This window comes from Lissotriton vulgaris, chromosome 1_1 (assembly GCF_964263255.1).
Source record: "Lissotriton vulgaris chromosome 1_1, aLisVul1.2, whole genome shotgun sequence".
NCBI lineage: Eukaryota > Metazoa > Chordata > Amphibia > Caudata > Salamandridae > Lissotriton > Lissotriton vulgaris.
In genome coordinates, this window is record NC_141685.1 from 50906883 (window position 1) to 50929048 (window position 22166).

The 22166-nt window shown below is 46.0% G+C and overlaps 1 protein-coding gene across 2 annotated transcripts in view; it reads left to right on the forward strand.

The window, feature by feature from the left end:
- LOC147737202 (uncharacterized) overlaps positions 1-11069 on the forward strand; it is a 92123-nt gene extending 81054 nt beyond the window's left edge. For both annotated transcript variants that reach the window (XM_086919149.1, XM_086919158.1), the window contains one exon: positions 8765-11069. In XM_086919149.1, the coding sequence (XP_086775275.1) occupies positions 9394-10458 (1065 nt within the window). In that variant the 5' untranslated portion in view covers positions 8765-9393 and the 3' untranslated portion in view covers positions 10459-11069. The remainder of the gene's footprint in view (positions 1-8764) is intronic.
- Positions 11070-22166: the final 11097 nt, after the last annotated feature.

The following is a 22166-nucleotide window of genomic DNA, read 5'->3' on the forward strand; positions in this document are numbered from 1 at the left end:
AAAGCAATAAACAAGGCTCTTTTAGTTAAAATAAAAACAACAGAAAATAAAAAGGTAGGATGGTTTAACCATACATGTATGGCAGCGCTCCAAAAGTTAAAATTAACATTGAAATCTCCCAAAAGGCACCTCAAGGCATAGCAACCCTTAGAAGGGAATATAATTTGGCATTAAAGAGTAGAAAGAACGAACTGAAACAGGCACTGTGGGATAAACTACACAAAAGTTGTGGCCTTAAAAATAGTGCTGCATTTTGGGCCATAGTTAAATCACCGTTTCTGAGTAGCGACAAAGAGGGTCCAAGTTTGGACGTCGCAATCGATGAGGTAACCTGGGTGGCACATTTCTCAAAAATCTTTGAGAAAGGCTTGGTGGACACAGTTGCCCAGGAAGCCATTAACCAGCAACTACCGGAGGTTACATACCCAATAGTATTAGAGGCTGACAACAAGGGGGTACTCTCAGCCCTTATGGCTAGTAAAAATAGCAAAGCACCGGGCCCCGACGGGGTACCCATAGATCTTTTCAAATCAAACATGGATTTATGGGCCCCAGTATTAACCAGAGTAGTCAACTCAGCTTGTAGGGCGGGTTTATTGGAGTCCTGGTCACAATCAATCATGGTACTCATTTTTAAAAAGGGGAACCGAGAAGAGGTATCCTGTTACCGCCCAATCTCACTGCTGGACTCACTGGGGAAAGTGGCAGGGCGGATTATTCTATGCCGCCTCCAGCAGTGGGCGGACGATCGTGGGATCCTCTCAGACCTCCAATTTGTGTTCCGAGAGGGTCTGGGTACAGTCGAGCAGGCATTGAACTTGACTCTAATAGCCGGTAAATATGTGCGCGCCAAGGCAGGTAGTATCTATTTGTCGTACGTAGATTTGTCAGCCGCTTTCGACTGCGTGTCGCATGCTAAACTATGGTCCATCCTATTAGAAATGGGGGTCGATCGACGGCTACTCAACTTTATTCGGGAGCTATATACAAAAGCATCAGTGTGAGAAGTTGGCCTGATATGCAGTGCTCACTATTCTAGTGATCACTATGTATCAGTCCAAACAACCCTTATTGATGATTGGTTGTAAGTCAACCGTAGACCAGCTATCCTAGTAGCATGGACAAGAGCAGTCTTTAGGCTAGACTCTAGAGGGCGTGTTAACTCAGCTGTTATACAATCACATATACCCCTTGAACACCAAGTGAAAGGACACCACACAAGTTGTTATTAAAATAAAAGGATATTTATTTAGAACACAACAACCCTGGACTCTTTATGAGGACAGGGTGCTAAGCACAATACAAAACTCTTATGAAAATACTCAAAGTCGCACAATTTACACAAATGCCCGAGGGGCACGAAAAACCATATACTACAAAAGTGGAATGCGAAATTACTAGCAGGTAAGTATTACTCTAATAGACTTTAGGATCGCTAGGACTGGACTACTGAACCTTCAGATTACTAGCAGGAAGCCTAGGGAGATCGGGTGCAGAGTGTGCACTCTCACGCGGGATGCGGGACAAAGTCTATGGAGGCTAGATTTCGTAAAGTTAGTGTTATCGGATGAATCCGACTAGGTAGAGCTGAAACGAAAAAGGATCTGGACCCTTGGATAGTGAGGCTATGCTGGAGCACCGAAATGCTGAGGTTACCTAGCCCAGGGGCTGCGGCTGCATAGGTCTGGAAAGACGTCGGGAATCCTCGTTGCAGTCTATGGAGCCTGAAAGAAGAAGTTGCTGGCAGGCGACCAGTGGAGAGATTCAGAGGGATCCAAGCCTGGATCGGTGATGGAGGATACCTGTAAGCAGAGGGGACCAAGTTCTGAATCACTAGCCAGTGATTAGATGGGCACCAGGATGGCACCGGATGGAGTCACCTCGACCAGGTGAGTGGGCGACGCTGGGCTCTGCAGTCTCACGGACCAGGAGGCGTTGTCGGCGACCAGGATGGAGGTGCGAGCTGTCCCACGAAGGTATCTGCTGTCGACGTCGCTGGACCCAGGATTGGGGCAACAAGTCTTGGCAAATGCAAGCCCACGCGGTGGACTTAAAATGGCGTCTGGAGTGGACCAGGAGGGTCCGGGGTGCTCCTCTGTTGGAGGGAAGCAAGGGCCAGTCTGGAGCAACCAGACCAGCGGTGTTGTCGTCGTGGAGCGTCGGCAAGAGGGCCACAAGCCAGCAGGCAAGTAGCCGGACAACGCGGTGAGCAGCAAAGAGCAGAAGGGCCCCACGCAGATCTGGTGGATGCTGGGGGGCTGGACTTCAGTGCTGGAGCTGCTCAGGGTTAGGGCTTCTCGAACCCCAAAGCACTCACTCGAGGATCCCTCGGCGGTTGTGCTGAATAAGCGTCGTGCAGTTCTGAAGATGGCCCGTCCCTCGAGGTCTCGTCACACCCACGGATCTCAGCTGAGCTGATGATGTAGGTAGAGGTCAGAGGTGCCAGGGAAGCCGGGTCTCGTCGTGCTGGTCGGTCGGATTCCGGAGGAAGGACGTGCAGCAAACCACAGTGTTCTTAGATGGTGCCTGCGGGGGCAGGGTGACTACCCCTTAGTCACAAGGGAGAAATCTTGAGAAGAAGTCTTGAGTTCCTTTCGTAGAAAGTAGTTTCAGGATTCAAAGATGATCTAATTTGGAAGTGGGCCCGCTCCTATCTTTATACTAAGAAAAGGGGCTGGCACGCGACTAGGTCCTGCCCATGGGTGGGACCAGGAAGGGGGGGTGGTTACACCCCTCTCCCATGCCGGACTTTCCCCAGCTCAGGGGCTGGTGTGCCCCTGGAACTGGTTCTAGCCGGCAGATGCATAGTGAGCTACTTGCAGTCACCTTCCTCTAAAGCACTGCCTACCCAGGATACACAAAACCCTGTCTGGGATGGTGCTAGCACCGCCCCTGACAGGAAACCCTTTGTCCAAGCCTCCCTCGCTGGAAGGACTCCCAGCAGCAGGAGGTCAGACTTGTGTCTGTGGTGGCAGCATCCATTTTGTGATGCTGAGGCTTGAGTTAACTTTAACCGGGGTTCACAGTTACATACATGTTGTGTCCCTCTAGAAGGGTGGAATGCTAACCCCGTCGCCAGAATTGGCGAGGGGTTAGTATTCCAATTCGTATGACACCTTACTCGACATGTTTTGATAAAGCGATACCAGAGTTGGCATATAACCGCGAGGATTATAATGCACTTAAGAGTATATGGTATGCGTTATCATGGAACAGCTATTAGGACTTGGTTCCGCAAGCTGCAAACAGGCTCAGCTCATGCCAGAGCACCATCTCACATGATTCCAAGCACGCTGCCTTCAGGATTGTTAAGGCCTGCCATAGGAGTGACTGATAGGAATCTATGTGTCCATTTTAGGGTTAGATATAGGTATACTATATCTAAAGCAAAGGGTGATTACACCACCTTGCCCCAGCTGTCGTGCAGCCAGTTGTGTCAGATTTAGATGGCCAGCCAGGGGTGGCATAATACATGCTGCAGCCCCTGGTAGGCCCTGGGTACACCTATGCCCTGAGTTACAGGGTCTGATAAGGTGGCCCAGTACCAATTGGTAAATGCACCTAAGGTACACGTGTCAATTTAGTGAGAGAACAGCAAGGCTGTGGGTCTGATTAGCAGTCCCACAGGCAGAGAAGTCGTAAACCAGTAAAGCAAAAAGCAGAAATCTGGGGTGATCATAGGATTGCAGACCCTACTCTCCTACAATCAGCAAGGGTGAGATACGGGAAAAAGGGCGAGTTAACTGCGCCGTTCTGGGTAGAGAAGGGAGTAAGCCAGGGATGTGTCCTGGCTCCCTTCCTTTTCACACTTTATACCAACGGCTTAGAAGGAGCCATGTTGGAAGGGAGCCAGGACCTCCCTCAAATTAAACATCGGCGGATTCCTGCTCTGCTCTATGCGGACGACGCAGTGATACTCGCCCGAACCCCCCTAGAGCTCCAGCAGGCTTTGCATAGATACTCTAAATATATGGGCAACCTGGACCTACACATAAATATAAAAAAGACCTTTGTGATGAATGCGGGTCCGGGTGGAAAAAGGGCAAGGGGCATTTATTTAAATAATGAGAAAGTATTAACAACCCCCCAATACCCATATTTAGGTATCATAATAGATCAAAAATTCAATTGGAAAGCCGCAATAGAGTCAAGAAAGTCTCACCTTGTTAGGGCAAACACGGCTCTTGTAAAGTTCTCAAAGAAATTGGGAAAACGCCCTCCAGTTGAGCTCACACAGATTTATAGAGCAAAGTGCCAATCGGTAGCCCTGCATGGGGCAGGAATATGGGGGCATGCGGACACAAAAAATGTACAAACAGCGGAAAATGTCTTCTTGCGAGTTCTTCTTGTGACATCTAAGACAACATCAACATTTGCCTGCCACATGGAGTTGGGGTTACCATACATATCAGACCTAGCCAAGATACAGCCATTACTTCTATGGCACCGTGTCTGGACAACGGTTTAAAATGATCTCACCAAACAAATTATATTAGATTGCATGGGCCTGGAACACTCAGATAAAATTACGTGGTTATCATATGTAAAAAGTTTTTTTAACGACCTGGGTCTGGAAAAATTGTATTGGGAACCGTCCACGGCTAGTTCCATATCGAGGAAGAAACTAAAAGACATTGCACTTGCTTACTTAGAAGAACGACGTTTGATGGACGAAGTTCATAAACCATCAGTTCAACATTGTATAACTGTACAAACTTCCCTTTCAATTGAGCCCTACCTAACCCACAACTTTACAACATACAAAAGATTTCTCTTGATTAGGTTCCGATTGAATAAGTTCCACCACTTAGTCTCTTTCCCTGAAAGTAACAACTGGGACCTGGAGTTAACACCTTGCCCGTGTGATGAGTCTTCTAACCAGTCTACGATTCATACAGTCTTTGTTTGTAAATACTATAGTGGGCAAAGGAAAATTTGGTTGATTCCTCTATTGAAAGTAATGGGATTTAGGCGTTGTCATCCAGCCTTGTTAGTACTACAGTTCTTGACCAACGAATGGTCATCGAAGTACATAGTACATTTTTTAAAATGTGTCCATCGTCACCGTCTTAATCTGTAATTCCCACAAAAGGTTTTTTGCTGTGTCAACTATGTACCCTTTATGCGAAGGCGTCCTCTTGGACAATATGCTGTAATGGCTCAAGATCTTTTTTAATTTATTTTTAACTAAACAAGGGGTTCGCCCATTTTATGCTTTTATTCTTAAAGGTTTTTATATCCGGCTTTTTAAACTTGTATTAGGAAATGTATTGACTATTTTAGTATTCGAAATTAATTTTGTATTGTAAAATGCTTTTATGGTTTTTTCTTTTCTCAAAAGCCGAATAAAGAAATACTTACTTACTTACTAATGTGGGAACAGAAGGTTGTGATGTGGGCGAGCAGTCCAGGAGAGACATTGCTCCGGTTTATGGTGATAGGGAGAAGCTGAGTTGGGAGAACCAGGGGAGGGGGGAATGGAAATGTAGTCATGATTAAGGAGTGGGGGTGTGGGACTCATAAACTGATCGATGAGTAGATAGGCGCCATGGTATTGGTCATTTTAGAGGGTTCCGAGATAGCAAGTGTCAGGGTTTTTCCAGAAAGGGTGTCACAGATTCATCAGTGCTGAAAGCATTCTTTTTAATCTACTCCCCTGGCAAATGCATTGAACTCAGCGAAAATTCTATATCATCTGTATGCGGACAACACCCAACTGTATATGACAATCTCCTCACCAGAAGACTTCATCTCCCTCAACGCTATTCCACAGAATACTCAAAGTTGTCTCACTGGCAACCACCTCTTGCTTAACACCAAAAAAAAGGAATTCCTTCTCATCTCCCCACCAAATCACACACCCACGATAGACTTATGGTTGAAACATCTAACTTCCTTTGACTGTGCTCCTGGGAGTCACCTTAGACAAACACCTGAACATGCAGGCGCAAATCACTAATGCCACCAAGGGAGCTAATCACCAGATGAGTATACTAAGGAAACTTAAACCCTTCCTCCCACAAACCGACTTAAAAATGGCGGTACAAGCCCTAGTGCTACCAAGATTAGACTATGGAAGCACCACTCTATGCAGTCTCCCCAAATACTGGCTGGCCCCTCTGAGGGCATCGCTTAACGCAGCGGCCAAACTGGTATCCGGAACTAAAATATATAACCACATCTCTCTGACCTTGAAAGTTCTGAACTGGCTGCCCTACGAGGCAAGAATACACCCAAAGATCGCTTGCAAGACCCATAAAGCCCTGCATAGCAATACCCCCAGTTACTTAGCTCTAAAGCTAGAGCGATCGGGAGGATACAGACAACTGCGAAGTGCGTGTTCACTACTACTGAAACCACAATCCTTCCATAAAAAGTGAACTGGTTGCAGGGCATTCTCAGGGATTGCACCGAAGATTTGGAACTCCCTACCTCCAGTGGTACGTGGAATCTCTTCCTTTACCTCCTTCAAAAAAGAAGTAAAAATGCTTCTAATGAACAGATTCACATCCTAAGACTTTAATTCTATGTTGACTTCTAGTCACCTGAGCGATCAATATATATTATTGCCTACATCTTTTGTATTGAGGAGAATACCAAATGTATGTTTACTACTTCAACCGCCTAATGTTTAATAACTGTACATTGTGAAGCATTCTGATTCCCTCGTGGATCATTTTTTGTTGCTCCTAGTCACCTATGCTATCCATACACTGCTATCTATATTGTAAAGCGCTCTGATACCCTTGTGGGTCATGTTCGCGCTATAAAAAACTTTATAAATAAATAAAGTAAATGTTCAGAGGTAAGGGGCAGAGATGAGGTGAAGGTGTTAGTATCGAGTCAGGGTATTTCAGTGGTTGCTGCTCTAGGGGTGTGATGAGGGTTCAGGCTATTATGACGAAAAATGTTGCTTGAAACAAGCTTCAAGGGTAATGGTAAATGAATGCTGTTGGGTAATCTGATGAAGGTGGATAGGGAGGAGGGGAACAGGGTGGAGCAATACAAGTAGTAGGGAGAGGGGAGGATACAGAACGAGGTACCCGTGGGATGACTAAAGGGCTAGGATGAGCTTGTGTCAGGGAGGAAACTTACTTTATCACAGAAAGTTTGATGAGTGAGGAAAATTTCATCAAGTAATTCTAGGTTGTGTTCAGATGCTTGGATGGGGATAATCCCATGAATATAAAGGGAGATGGTTGCCTCTGCTCGGCAAACAATAGAGGGAGTTACTGAGAGTCTTAGACCGTGGGAGGCTTTAGTGGACGCAGTGATCCGGAGCAGAGAGAAAAGGGCTTTCATCCATTGTGCTGGTCTTTTAGTGAAAAAGATAAGGTCACTTATGGTAGCGCCTTTATTCGTGCAGACATAGGGGGTGGAAATAAGGGTTTCTGGGAGAAATTTGATAAGCCTGAGTTTGAAGTTCTTGAACACGCTTTTAGATAGTTTAGGGGGTATATGATAGTGTAGGAATTACAGCCGTCTGTAACCAGTTTGGAGTCTAGTGATGTTCGAGAAAGGGAATCCATGGCCAAGGGCTCCACATTTCCTGAGTGGAAAGCGGGGAGAGACTGGAGTACTACATGCTCACGCGGGTGGGAGCTGAGGGGAGTTGAGGAGAATGGGGTATGGTCAGAGGAAGGAAGGAAGGAAGGAAGAAAGGGATGAAGCAAATCATGGGGTGGCTGCAGGAAAGTTCCATGACTCCGTTCTACAAAGACAGCCCATTAAACAGCAGCATAATAACAGAAGATGGCGAGAGAGAAGAAGGTACTCTTTCTGTTTTGGGCTTCCCAGCGTTATATGCATGTGATTACTAGGTGGAAAACAGCAAATCCTGAAGGGAGGGCCCAGCTGCGAATAGAAAAAAGGGAAGTTGAAATACATTAGGTCAAACTAGATTATGCAATTAGGAAGATAGAATCCGAATTAGAGGGATAGAGGGATAGGATGAACAGTGGACTAGGATGCACTTGGAAATTAGATAGACCGAGCCAGTCTGGAAATCTAAGCAGAATTAGTAAACAACATCATTCTAAGATGGCCTCCACTGTGGAAATACTTTGAAGCTACAGAACATGATTGTCCTTCTTTCATGTCCATAAGAAGGACATGCTAAGTCCTATGTAAATATCTAGAGTCCTAGAGTCTTAGAGGCACCACCATTTTAGATTGGGCAGGGACTTTATAAGGGGAGAGGGTCGATACATGATGCAGGGCCTACAAGCCCAGATAGAGCCCCTTTTATGCCACATGGCTACCAAACACAATCAGCGCACAAAAGGCCCCTGTAATCAGGCCTTGAGATAACAGCGAGGGGAATCCTCCTGAAAAAAGAGTTAGTAGTGAATGAAATGAGTCACCTCCATGAACAATAAGATTTGATGTGTGGCACAACATCCTGGTGTCCACCTTGCTGTCTTGAGTCTTCCTGATCCATCTCTTACTCTAAGAGCTGTTCTTGTTTTAACAAAACCTTGACCATATGCATCTACCTAAAGCTGTAACTAGTGTATGCGTGCTATGTGAGCGCCCTTTTTTAGCTAAGTTACTCTATGAACACCTTTGCTGAAATGAATAAGATGTGGCATATTCAAAGGAACTGTTATGCAAATATCTGTGTATGGTTAAATGTGTCTTAAATATGTCTTCATACGTTTCAACAATAGTAATAAATGAGATGCTTTTACAATCAATTAAAAATTGTATATGCACATTCTGGTATTTTCCATTTAAGTAATTTAAATCTCTTTACATCCGACAGAAAACAATCCTTGATTGCACAAAATGTTTAAGAATAATGAAGATAATACTGTAAATCTGCAAAAGCAAAGTCCGAAACATTGAGTTCCAGTATTCAGGAAAACATAAGTGCCAACAGAGGCAGCCGAACCTGAACATAAACTGACAGATCTTTGAAGTACCGTCAAGGGCAATTCAGTGATTCTACGAGTCTCAGCTGTCACCTCCGTGCCTCAAGATGAAGAAATTACCCCCTAGAAAATTAAGTCAACACTGATCAACCACTTTTTGTGTAAACATGTCCAATACCAGCTCTGATCATGAGGTGGTCACAGCAGTACTTTACTTCCTAAAGTGATATCAGGCCACCATTCAGTGCTAAAGGTGTATTGAATGGATCTTTCAGGCCATTCCACAGCAACCAGCGAAAACCACAGTTAACTGAAAGTTAAAAGAAATGGGGGATCTGCTATATAAAACACAGAGTATATTTACCAAGACTAAAACTGCATCAGAGAACACACACAGAAAAGCCATACAAATGCAATGAATGTCTGAAGCGCTTTAGTCAATTTTCAGGCCTAAACAAGCACCAGCGAACACACATAGGGGAAAAACCCATATCATTGCAGTGAATGTGGAAGTAGTTTTATGGAATTATCAAAACTCATGAGTCATCAGCGAACACACACTGGGGAAAAACCATTCAAGTGCAATGAATGTGGGAAGAGCTTCATATATTTATCAGGCCTAAAACGGCATCAGAGAACACACACAGGGGAAAAAACATATCCTTGCAGTGAATGTCTGAAGAGCTTTAGTCTATTATCAGGCCTAAAACAACATCAGAGAACACACACTGGAGAAAAACCATATCATTGCAGTGAATGTCTGAAGAGCTTTAGTCAATTAGCACACCTAAAACAGCATCAGAGAACACACACTGGAGAAAAACCATATCCTTGCAGTGAATGTGGAAGTAGTTTTAGTTCCTCTTCAGGATTAATGTATCATCAACAAACACACACAGGGGAAAAAACATATTATTGCAGTGAATGTGGAAGTAGTTTTATAGAATTATCAAAACTCATGAGTCATCAGCGAACACACACTGGGGAAAAACCATTCAAGTGCAATGAATGTGGGAAGAGCTTTATAGATGTATCACCCCTAAAACTGCATCAGAGAACACACACAGGCGAAAAACCATATCCTTGCAGTGAATGTGGAAGTAGATTTAGTTCTTCTTCAGGATTAATATATCATCAACAAACACACACAGGGGAAAAACCATATCATTGCAGTGAATGTCTGAAGAGCTTTTGTAGATTATGGTACCTAAAGGAGCATCAGAAAACACACACTGGGGAAAAACCATTCCAGTGCAATGAATGTGGGAAGAGATTTTGTCTCTCATCAGTCCTACATAGACATCAGCGAACACACACGGGACAAAAACCATACCATTGCAGTGAATGTGGAAAGAGCTTTAGTCGATTATCACACCTAAAACTCCATCAGAGAACACACACAGGGGAAAAACCATATCATTGCAGTGAATGTGGACGTAGTTTTATTAGATCTTCAACATTAAGGATTCATCAGCGAACACACACTGGAGAAAAACCATACCATTGCAGTGAATGTGGGAATAGCTTTTGTCAATTAACAAACCTAAAACAGCATCAGCGAGCACACACTGGGGAAAAACTGTAGTGCGGCCCCTAGGGTCACGCTATTCTTTGCTAAAGTTAGCCTGAGGTAGCAACCATTTTATCTACGTGTCTTTTTATTTTTGCGCACAACACTCTGTATCTTCTTGTGCAAAATACCTTTGTGCCCACATGAGCTCATATTGTTATAGTTTGCTCATTGCGTACAAGGTCGATAAACAAGCCACTGTGCGTTCCACTTCCTGTCAATCCGCACTACCTAGACATAACATTAGGCACTTCTTTGCACGATTGAGAAATGCTTGCATTTTACTAACACGCAGCAGCTTTCTCTAGACAGACGGAAGACTAGAGCCTTGCTGAACCTATGATGTAACCTTACTCCTACGTTCTAAGATGAGGGGTTCCCCAGAATTGGCCCAGATATCTTCTTTTATATAATATACATATTCCTACCAGGGGAGGGTGGTCTAGGCGCTATAGCCATAATATCCACTGGTCATTCAGAATGATCTCTCCCTTCTTATTTTATGGTATTGTAACTTTGATCATTGTTTTTATCTTATGTATTATTCTTCTGGTGCTAGCTCATTGACTGCATTATAGAACTACGCATAGAGTTTGTTAGTTGAAAAATAAACACTTTAAACTTTACATAGACTCTGCATTGTTTGGTGTGGACAAGCACGGGTGAGTGAGCAAAAGGGTGTGCATTGCTACGACGACTCTGAGAGGTCGGGAGTTCCGTGTTCTGGGTTTGTCTAAGCATTAGGTATCTTCGGATGGTCTGGGGAGCTAATGAGACACTATAGCTAGTCAAGCGAGGGATTGTGGGTTCTTAGGTGTAAGTGCAGTACAACCAATCTTGCACTAACGGCTCATTTTCTTGTGCATAGATCTATACATCAGCGAAGACACACAGGAGAAAAGCCATATCATGGCAGTGAACGTGCAAATAGCTTTTATCAATCTTCAAACCTAAAAAAAATCAGCGAGCATTCTGGCATCAACCTAAGTGTCTATTCTGTGCTATTGTTTATTTCCCTACAGCTAGGAAAAACAGGGAATATCAGGAACCCATTGGGAGACTAGCACAAAGAGGCCTAAAGGTAAAGAAACGTTCTTGGTTTTTATTCTGTGAGAAAGAAATCCAAGCACATTACAAAACCTTGCATTTCATTTTTAGTGTTTCAGACTAGCCCAGTTTGTTTCCAGATGGCAAGAGATAACGCAGGATCCTTGGGTTTTGGAAACTGTAGTTGGATACAGGATAGATTTTATCTGTGTGCCAGTTCAGGAAAGCGTTCCAAAGGTGTTAAGGTTTTCAGAAGAGATGGAAAAATTAGTAGCATATCCCTTTTATTACCGCCCAAACACAGCAGCAACAATATCTTAGAACTTAGAATACTTTAAAACATTCCAGAACTTAGAACATGTATAAGTCCCCATGAGCAGCAGCCATCTTCCTCTTTTGTGACTGCGAAAAAACAATAAATAATAAGCTCCAAATTTCTTCTGTCTCCAAACTTCTCCACACTCCATTTCCAAACTTCCTTTCTCCACCTCAAACACAACGTCGACGTTTCGACCCTATAAAATGGTGCTGGCTTCATCGCATTGATCGCCAGATCGTGAAGGAGAGAGACGTTCCTTGATCTTATCCTGAAGTGATCGCACAAGCGGCACTTAACCAAAATCTTCCATTTTTCTCCACCGGCTGGTGGAGAAATTTTACGCATTTACTGTGCAAGATACTGCGATTGAACCCTTGGTCGTGGATGGTGTCGGCTGACACATCCCCACCCTCCTGCCTATATAGAAATAGGCGCTGAAAGGTTCAAAACCAACAAATAATAATAATAAAGGGTTTTATAAAGCGCCTGGTGACGCCATCCCGGCGTGTCCCCGCGCTGTGGAGAGAGCAGCAAGAGAAAAGGGCGGACCTAGAGGATCTAGAGGGTATACAGGTAGGTTTTTAAAAGTTTCCTGAATATTGTTTCCGTCTCAGTTAGTCTGATGTTTAGTGGGAGGGAGTTCCAGTTGTTGGCTGCCATGACTCGAAAGGAACGTCCTCCCATTCTGGCCTTTTTTATCCGGGGGACTTTAAGAAGGCCAGTTCCCAAAGAGCGAAGTGCTCTATTGGGTTCATAGGGGATGGCTAGATCCTTCAGGTAATCAGGGGCTTTCTGAGAGTTTATCCTATAGCATATAAGGAGCGCTTTAAAAAGGATCCTCTTTTTTATGGGGAGCCAATGGAGAGCAGCCAAGGAGGGTTTAGAGGCTGCTCTTTTGGGTAGCCTGAGGACTAGCCGTGCTGCCGTATTTTGGAGGACCTGCAGCCTTCTGATATTCTTTTCTGTTGTCCCTAAGAGTAGCACATTACCGTAGTCAATACGGGAGGTGACTAGTGCTTGGGTCAGGGTGCGTCTGGCCTCTAAAGGAAGGAGGTCCAGAGTCCGGTTTAGGGTCTTTAGCACCCCAAAGCATTTCCCTACTACTTTGTGGACGTGGCTATCATAGGAGAGTTTGGGATCAACCCAGACCCCCAGGTTCTTTGCTTCCTTGCAAGGGGTGGGTAAGGGACCCAAACAGGGAGGCCACCATTCCTGAGTCCAGCTAGCATAATTTCCTCCTATCACAAGAACCTCTGTCTTGGAGCCGTTGAGCTTCAGGCAGTGTTGGTTCATCCAGCTTGCAAGTTCCTGCATGCAGGTTTTAAAGTTGGCTGCTGCTAAGGTAGGTGCCTGGGATAGGGAGATGAGCAGTTGGGTATCATCGGCGTAGGATACTAATTTTATGCCGTATGATTGGACCACATCTGCCAACGGGGCCATATAAAGGTTGAACAGGGTGGGGCTCAGAGCAGAGCCCTGAGGCACCCCCTGTTCTAAGGCAATGCTGTCTAAGAGAAAGGTACCTCTCTGAACCTGGAAACTGCGACCTGTGAGGAAAGCTTTTAGCCAACCTAGTGCCGCCTTGGTGACCCCAGCTTTGTTTAGACACTGTAGCAGGATGGAGTGTGCTACAGTGTCAAACGCAGCGCTGAGGCCCAGCATGATTAGTGCCATAGTGTGACCTTCATCTGCTCCTGCCCGAAGAGTTTCAGTCGCTCTCAGGAGGGCTGTCTCAGTAGAGTAGTTCGTCCTGAAGCCAGATTGGGAGTCGTGCAAGGATTTATTAGATTCTAAGTGAGCCATGAGTTGTTTGTTAGCTATTTTTTCGGCCACTTTCGCAAGGTATGGGAGGAGAGAGATGGGACGTAAATTTTCCAATATATCCTGACTCACATTAGGTTTCTTTTTGATTGGCAGTACTATTGCTTTTTTCCAATCCTCAGGGAGGCAAGCAGAGGAAAAGGATTCTTGGATTACAAGCCTAATATAGGGTTCCAGTATATGTAGACTAGCTGTGAGTACTTTCGGGGGGGGCTGGGTCGCGTGGGGAACCCGATTTGACACTTTTGCAGACGTTGACAAGCATTTCAGGAGGGGGTACCGAAAAGCATTGTAAGCAAGGCTCATTAGGACTTAATTCTGTGCTTTCTTTAAAATCATGGCCAGAGGTCAGGTGACCAGAAAAGTTGGCATAGATGGCAGTTATTTTCCCAGAGAAGTATTTTGCTATTTTGTTGCATGTTCCCATAGAGTCATTACCGGAAGGATTGTCACTAGAGAGCACCGAGATTTCTTTAAAAATTTTAAAAAGCTCTTTAGAGGAGTTTCCTGCCTCCCCAATGCGAGTTTTGTAGTGCAAGGCTTTGGAGGTGCGAATTTTTTTATTATATGCTTTTTGCGCATTTTTGTATTGTATTTTAATATTGGGGCAGAAATTGATACGCCATTCACGTTCTAATTTTTTACAGGCAGATTTAGTTGCCTGGAGTTCAGGCGTGTACCACGGGGTAGTTTTCCTCACATTGTTGAGATTTTTCATTTTACGAATAGGAGCAGTCTTGTCTAGGGCCTTTAAGATGTGATTCTGCAAATGACTATAGGCTGTTTCACAGTCGGTGCCTCCCAGAGGACCTCCTGTTTCGAGTAGCTCGTTGAAAATATCATGGGAGAAGTTTTTCCAATTTTGCCGCAGGTAGCAGCGATCACACTCTTTTTTAGGATCAGACTCAGATATCTGAATGAAAAATGGAATAATAGAGTGATCAGACCAGGGTACCGGAATAGGGGATGAGGCTAGTACTCCGGAGCCGTTCCCAAAGATAGGATCTAGGAGGTGGCCCAGTCTGTGGGTGGGATCATGGTTTATAAGATCGAGCTGTAGGGAGTGAAGTTCTGACCTGATGTTCTTAGCCTCTATGTCGAGGGGATCGTCAAAGTGTACATTCATGTCACCAAGCACCAGCAATCTGCTTTTCCTTATTGCTAGGTGTGCTGTGGCTTCTATCAGGCTATTGGTGAAATCATACAGTCTACCAGGGGGTCTGTACACAAGAATGCCCGAGAGGGAGAGTTGAGGTCCTATGACAATAGTAAAGGTTCCTGCTTCACAGTGATCTATTGTAAGGGGAGATAGGGAGCATTCTATGGGAGTTTTTGTTGCAATGGCAATTCCTCCTCCCCTGCCTTCCTTCCTGTCTAGTCTGAAGAGGGAGTATCCAGGGGGCATAGCCTCTATAATGTCAGGGTCAGAAAATTCTCCTAGCCAGGTCTCTGTTAAAAACAGAATATCAAATCCTTCATCGAAGGTGATATATGTGAATACTGTGTTTGCTGAGCGACCGGCAGTTTATCAGTCCAGCCTTAATCTGCCTGTTAGGCAGAACCTTCGTAGGTGGCATATCTGGCGTGAAAGAGCACGGAGGACAGCAATGCAGAGATAGCGCCTCCATAGTGTGTTTACACTGGAGGGTGACCTTAGGACATAGATCTAGAAGTTCCTGCCTATCATACCGTATCGTTGAGGGGTTAGGATGGCTAGGATTCCTGGCCCCGCGCCCCGTCCTGCCGCAGACGGGCGCAGAGGGCTTGACTTTGGCTCGACAAGGTTGTCCACCTGCTTTTTAGTCCTCAACAAGGTTGTCCACCTGCTTTTTAGTCCTTATGAAGACCTGACACGGTTGCGATAAAGCCAGCACCATCTTATAGGGTCGAAACGTCAACGTTGTGCTACTAATCAGTCCATACCAAGTTTCAATGATAATAGGAGAAAACATATGTACTTGAAACAAATTGATATTGAATTTTGGACTGATCTTTGTTTGTTTTTATGTATTTGTGTATCCACACACAGTCAACATCACTTGTCACTCTTATTCACCTAAGCACGTATCTGTTATTTGTACGTTTATGCTGATTTTGATTTGGACAACCCATTCCCATGTTTACCAATGCTATATCTATGTCAGATTTTCTAAAAATAAGAATATTTTGGATTAAATCCAAAATGGTGTGTGTTTCTTCCTTCTTTCCCCTTTTCTCCCTCAACAAGTAATTCTGTTCCAGGGTGATTATGTATTTCTAAAAAACTTTGTGAAATACATTGATAGTTTTGCCTACCATTTAGGTTTACAAAGAAATTGACTTTTCACCCAACAGAGCCATTGTTTTTTGTATAATCTTGGAACCCAGGTTCTGAGGGTCACTGGGCCACCCCATTATAGTTAGAAGCTAAAAACAGTGGCACAGTTAGCCCAGGACCCAAGTCTGGGTATACCCGGCACACTTAGGGTGAGAAAGCAAAAGACACACAAATGATGGACGGAACGAGGAACAAATCAAACATTGACTCCCAGTCAAGAAATCTGGGTTCAATCTATTGTACTTTTGCACACCATGCCACACCATTTTAGAGCCAGCCATATCAAATCAGTCTGGAACCTGCTCCTCATGGAAACAATCCAGCCCTAGCTGCCAAGGCAGGTCCTCCCTGGACTAGAAACAAGAATTCTAGGATCAGTTTTGAGGTATCACTCCTCATCAGCCAGGCTAGCTTGAATACCGTGGTACAGTGAGCCTGAGACCAATATCTGTTCTGACCTCCAATGTTCTAATGTTTGTCTTCATGTTTCTTCCTTTTTAATTTAGAACATTCTACCCTCAGTGGGTGGAATGTTCTAATAGCCTTATAGTCTTTCTGCCTCAGGGTATACCGGTTGTTAAAGATCCTGAACCTGAGTTTTAGGCCCGAGCCGCAGGCCCTCGGCAGCGGGCTATTAAGCTATAGTAAGGCCTGTCTGACTAGAACAGTATGTTGGGCAATCATGCATTTGATTGCATCTTTAAAACAGAACTTAACTGCAATGCTTAAATAAGTCTAGACATATTTAAACATTGACAATTTAATAGAATAATTGTGAAAAATTCTAAGGGGCACCCTATGATTGCTGGGAGGAAGGGGGGCGTGTGGTATTAGAAGGTTTTAAGACCACTGGTCTAGGGTGTTCCTCATCGGAGAGGTGTGAGGGGCCTGATGTAACACTGTTGGTTAGCCGAATCTTAAAGGGGAGAGCACAGAGACTTAAAGCCGATGGATTTCAATGTCGGATCTGTTTATCACCACTTAATCATCCTCACTGATCGCAATAAGTGACTGGATCAGGGCCCTCCTACTATGTCCTGATGCGCTGCCAGCTGGGAACATCCAGCACAGGTTTGTAAATCAAGGTTTGTGATGTAAAACATGAAAGTAATAGAAACATGTAAACTTTACAAGGGAACGGTGATGGTGATCAACACTGTTAGTACTACTGGCAAGAGTGTGTATATTTATCTGCTAACAGTGCCCCACCATGAAATAGGTCAGCCATACATTGACTCTTTCCCTGTCAAACCCAACCCATTCTAAGCTCTCTCCAGCAGGACCTGCAGACGGCTGGCGAGTGAACACTAAGCACTCTCTCACAAACCCAACCTATTCTAGACTCTCTCCAGCAGGACCTGCAGACGGCTGGCGAGTGAACACTAAGCATTCTCTCACAAACCCAACCTATTCTAAACTCTCTCCAGCAGGACCTGCAGACGGCTGGCGAGTGAACACTAAGCACTCTCTCACAAACCCAACCTATTCTAAGCTCTCTCCATAAGCACCTGCAGACGGCTGGTGAGTGAACACTAAGCACTCGCTCACAAACCCAACCTATTCTAAGCTCTTTCCAGCAGGACCTGTAGACAGCTGGTGAGTGAACACTAAGCACTCTCTCACAAACCCAACCTATTCCTAACTCTCTCCGGCAGGACCTGCAGTCGGCTGGTGAGTAAACACTAAGCACTCTCCCACAAACCCAACCTATTCTTAACTCTCTCCAGCGGAACCTGCAGATGTCTGGCGAGTGAACACTGAGCACTCTCTCACAAACCCAACCTATTCTAAGCTCTCTCCAGCAGGACCTGCAGACGGCTGGTGAGTGAACACTAAGCACTCTCTCACAAACCCAACCTATTCTTAACTCTCTCCAGCAGGACCTGCAGTCAGCTGGTGAGTAAACACTAACCACTCTCCCACAAACACAACCTATTCTTAACTCTCTCCAGCAGAACCTGCAGATGGCTGGCGAGTGAACACTGAGCACTCTCTCACAAACCCAACCTATTCTAAGCTCTCTCCAGCAGGACCTGCAGACGGCTGGTGAGTAAACCCTAAGCACTCTCTCACAAACCCAACCTATTCTTAACTCTCTCCAGCAGGACCTGCAGTCGGCTGGTGAGTGAACACTAAGCACTCTCTCACAAACCCAACCTATTCTAGACTCTCTCCAGCAGGACCTGCAGACGGCTGGCGAGTGAACCCTAAGCATTCTCTCACAAACCCAACCTATTCTAGACTCTCCAGAAGGACCTGCAGACGGCTGGCGAGGGAACACTAAGCACTCTCTCACAAACCCAACCTATTCTAGACTCTCTCCAGCAGGACCTGCAGATGGCTGGCGAGTGAACACTAAGCACGCTCTCACCAACCCAACCTATTCTAACCTCTCTCAAGCAGGACCTGCAGATGGCTGGTGAGTGAACACTAAGCACTCTTTCACAACCCAACCTATTCTAGACTCTCTCCAGCAGGACCTGCAGACGGCTGGTGAGTGAACACTAAACACTCTCTCACAAACCCAACCTATTCTTAACTCTCTCCAGCAGGACCTACAAATTGCTGGTGAGTGAACACTAAGTACTCTCTCACAAACCTAACCTATTCTAGACTCTCTCCAGCAGGACCTGCAGACGGCTGGCGAGTGAACACTAAGCACTCTCTCACAAACCCAACCTAATCTTAACTCTCTCCAGAAGGACCTGCAGACGGCTGGTGAGTGAACACTAAGCATTCTCTCACAAACCCAACTTATTCTTAACTCTCTCCAGCAGGACCTGCAGACGACTGGCGAGTGAACGCTAAGCACTCTCCCACAAACCCAACCTATTCTAAGCTCTCTCCAGCAGGACCTGCAGACGGCTGGTGAATGAACACTAAGCACTCTCTCACAAACCCAACCTATTCTAAGCTCTCTCCAGCAGGACCTGCAGATGGCTGGTGAGTGAACACTAAGCACTCTCTCACAAACCCAACCTATTCTTAACTCTCTCCAGCAGGACCTGCAGTCGGCTGGTGAGTGAACACTAAGCACTCTCTCACAAACCCAACCTATTCTTAACTCTCTCCAGCGGAACCTGCAGATGGCTGGCGAGTGAACACTGAGCACTCTCTCACAAACCCATCGTATTCTAAGCTCTCTCCAGCAGAACATGCAGTCGGCTGGTGAGTGAACACTAAGCACTCTCTCACAAACCCAACCTATTCCAGACTCTCTCCAGCAGGACCTGCAGATGGCTGGCGAGTGAACACTAAGCACTCTCTCACAACCCAACCTATTCTAGACTTTCTCCAGCAGGACCTGCAGTAGGCTGGTGAGTGAACACTAAGCATTCTCTCACAAACCCAACCTATTCTTAACTCTCTCCAGCAGGACCTGCAGACGGCTGGCGAGTGAACACTAAGCACTCTCTCACAAACCCAACCTATTCTTAACTCTCTCCAGCAGGACCTGCAAATTGCTGGTGAGTGAGCACTAAGCACTCTCTCACAAACCCAACCTATTCTACACTCTCTCCAGCAGGACATGTAGACGGCTGGTGAATGAACACTAAGCACTCTCTCACAAACCCAACCTATTCTAGACTCTCTCCAACAGAACCTGCAGACGGCTGGCGAGTGAACACTAAGCACTCTCTCACAAACCCAACCTATTCTTAACTCTCTCCAGAAGGACCTGCAGATGGCTGGTGAGTGAACACTAAGCACTCTCTCACAAACCCAACCTATTCTTAACTCTCTCCAGCAGGACCTGCAGACGAATGGCGAGTGAACACTAAGCATTCTCTCACAAACCCAACCTATTCTTAACTCTCTCCAGCGGTGTTAGAATTGGGGGTCTCTGATTGGCGCAAGTATTCACTTGTGACAAGCAGGGACCCTCTCCTCTAAGTCAGGGCGCAGCATGACTTCTTCAGAATTACCCTTGCTCACCCTCTAGGTGCGTGGCTTGAGCAGCCAAGGCTAATCTTCAGGTGTTAATGGTTAATCATTTGTAGGTACACACAGTAAATACAATAATCCCCCCACAAATGGACACCACTCATTGGTTATGTGAAAATATGAATACTTTATGTAAAAATATATATATATATCTATGCAGGCAAAACATTACAAGAACTCTGTTAACGTTTTAGCTTTGGCCACAAGATGTGAAACAATGGCAAGTGTTCTTCTCAATTTGTAAATTACTTCTCTGTAGTCCTTGTTTGTCTTAAACTACTTTTACACACTGTGGGCACCTTATCCAGGACCTGGGGCATGGACCGTACCGGCTGTATGCTTAATGAACTTCCCTGCACGTCGTACGGGCCGGGGAGCGAAGTCCTGCTGACTCTCACGCTTCCCACAGTATGCCGTGTACAGCGCTGCTGATGTTAGAGGCGGGTACGAGTCGTACTGGGCTGTTGCGACTGGTACGCTCATGGGAAGAGGGGGGAGAAGCTTTCCTGGGTACGCGCCGAATTCTACCAGTGGTCCAGGCGGCAGATGGGCGTACCGGGCATGGTGGGGGCGCACAGTGAATAACGGGGAAAGAAAACGTTGTGGGCCCTAAACCCGTAGTGTGCAGTTCGTCCTGGGAAATGTGCGAGGTCTGCTCCTGGGCCAGGCAGGCAGACGCGTCATTGAACGCTTCTGAGGTCAGACGTACCTTGGGGTCTGTGGACAGCGGGTGGCTTTCAGATGGCACGGCGCGGCACGGAGACCTCCAATACAGGCTGTAGAGGTGGCGAGTCCTTTGGTTATGCGGCACGGCCTCTTGCTGAGAACAGAGGGCACACCGGGGCGGCCGGGTGCGATCACAGCGCACGGGCGGCCGTCCAGGCTATCGATGTGCGCTCGGGGAGACCAGGATTCCGGCGTGAGGGGGTAGACGAGCACTCCAAGTCCTCCAGTAATGAACAGTGGCAGAGGAGCAGGCGGCCTGACCCGAGGGGCAGAGAGAGGCTCTGGGCAGAGCGAGGCTCTCAACGGGTGAAAGGGCAGGCAAGCTCCCGAGTGACACACTTCTAGGAGGGGGCAAGGGGGGCGCAGTCTTGCCTCCGGCGGGAGGAAACACACATAAGCATGGGCGTAAAATCTGTTCCGGTCGCGGATTTCGCAGATTTTCGGTAAATTCGCAATCCGCGAACTCTCGCGCATTTGCCGAAAATCCGCAAATTCGCACGCCGTGGATTTTTTTGCTTGGTGATACAATATTGCTGGGCGCGGCGTTCACTTACTGTCATTCAGTGGTTGCAGAGTTGTTTTTCTCTATATTTTGCGAGTGCTGCGCCATTTTGGATCTTGCTGCGGGATCCCGCGGGAGTTTGGCGACCGTGATTACGTCATCGCGGATTGCCACCTTGCACAGCGAGAGTTTGTCAACGCGAGTACGCCGTGATCACGTATCGCTGGAGTTCGCAATTGCGAACATGTAGATGTGGCGGGCAGCAACAATCTCGCACTCGCGAAATTACAAAATTTGCAATTCTGCACAAGAAATCCACCAGCAAGCAGCATAAACCTTCTGAAAATGATGATTTTTATCAGAATAACTCCTCAGTTTGACATTTGCCAGCACTCTTTTTTGCAAGGAGTCCATTTTAGGGGGGGGGGGGGAAGGAAGTGCCCCACAGTCTCCAACTTCCTGTTCCTGGCAGGCTCCTCCCAGTGCTTTCTTCATGTGCTGGTCACTTTCATTCGGATCTTGACCTGGAAGGATTACTTTTTGTGGATGCTGCTGGATATTTGGATTTGAGGCCTTTTTGACATTCTTTGGATCACTTTTGGATTAGAAATTTCACAAGTAAGTTTGTTTGGGGCATTACAGTTGCTGCAACCACAGTTTTGGAGTTTTCGATTTTTGGGCTGTTGTTGGGGCCTTTTGCCCAGGGATAGTGAGTGGTGCATGGACTGAGTCTTTCTGTGGGATCTCTTTAATGTAAACATCATGGAGGGCATGGATGGTATGGGATTGGGCTGATTTTTCTGTGGTTTTCAATTTTTTGGGCTGCTGTTGGGGCCTTTTGCCCAGGGGTACCCAGTGGTGCATGGACTAAGTCTTTCTGTGGGGTTTATTTAATGTAAACATCATGGAGGGCATGGATGGCATTGGATTGTGGTGATTTTTGTGTGTTTGTCGATTTTTTGGGGTGTTCATGGGGACTGGCCATGTGGGTGGGGGCCATTTTGAGTGCTGGTACAGGCAGGCCCTGGCCATGTGCTGGGAGGCAA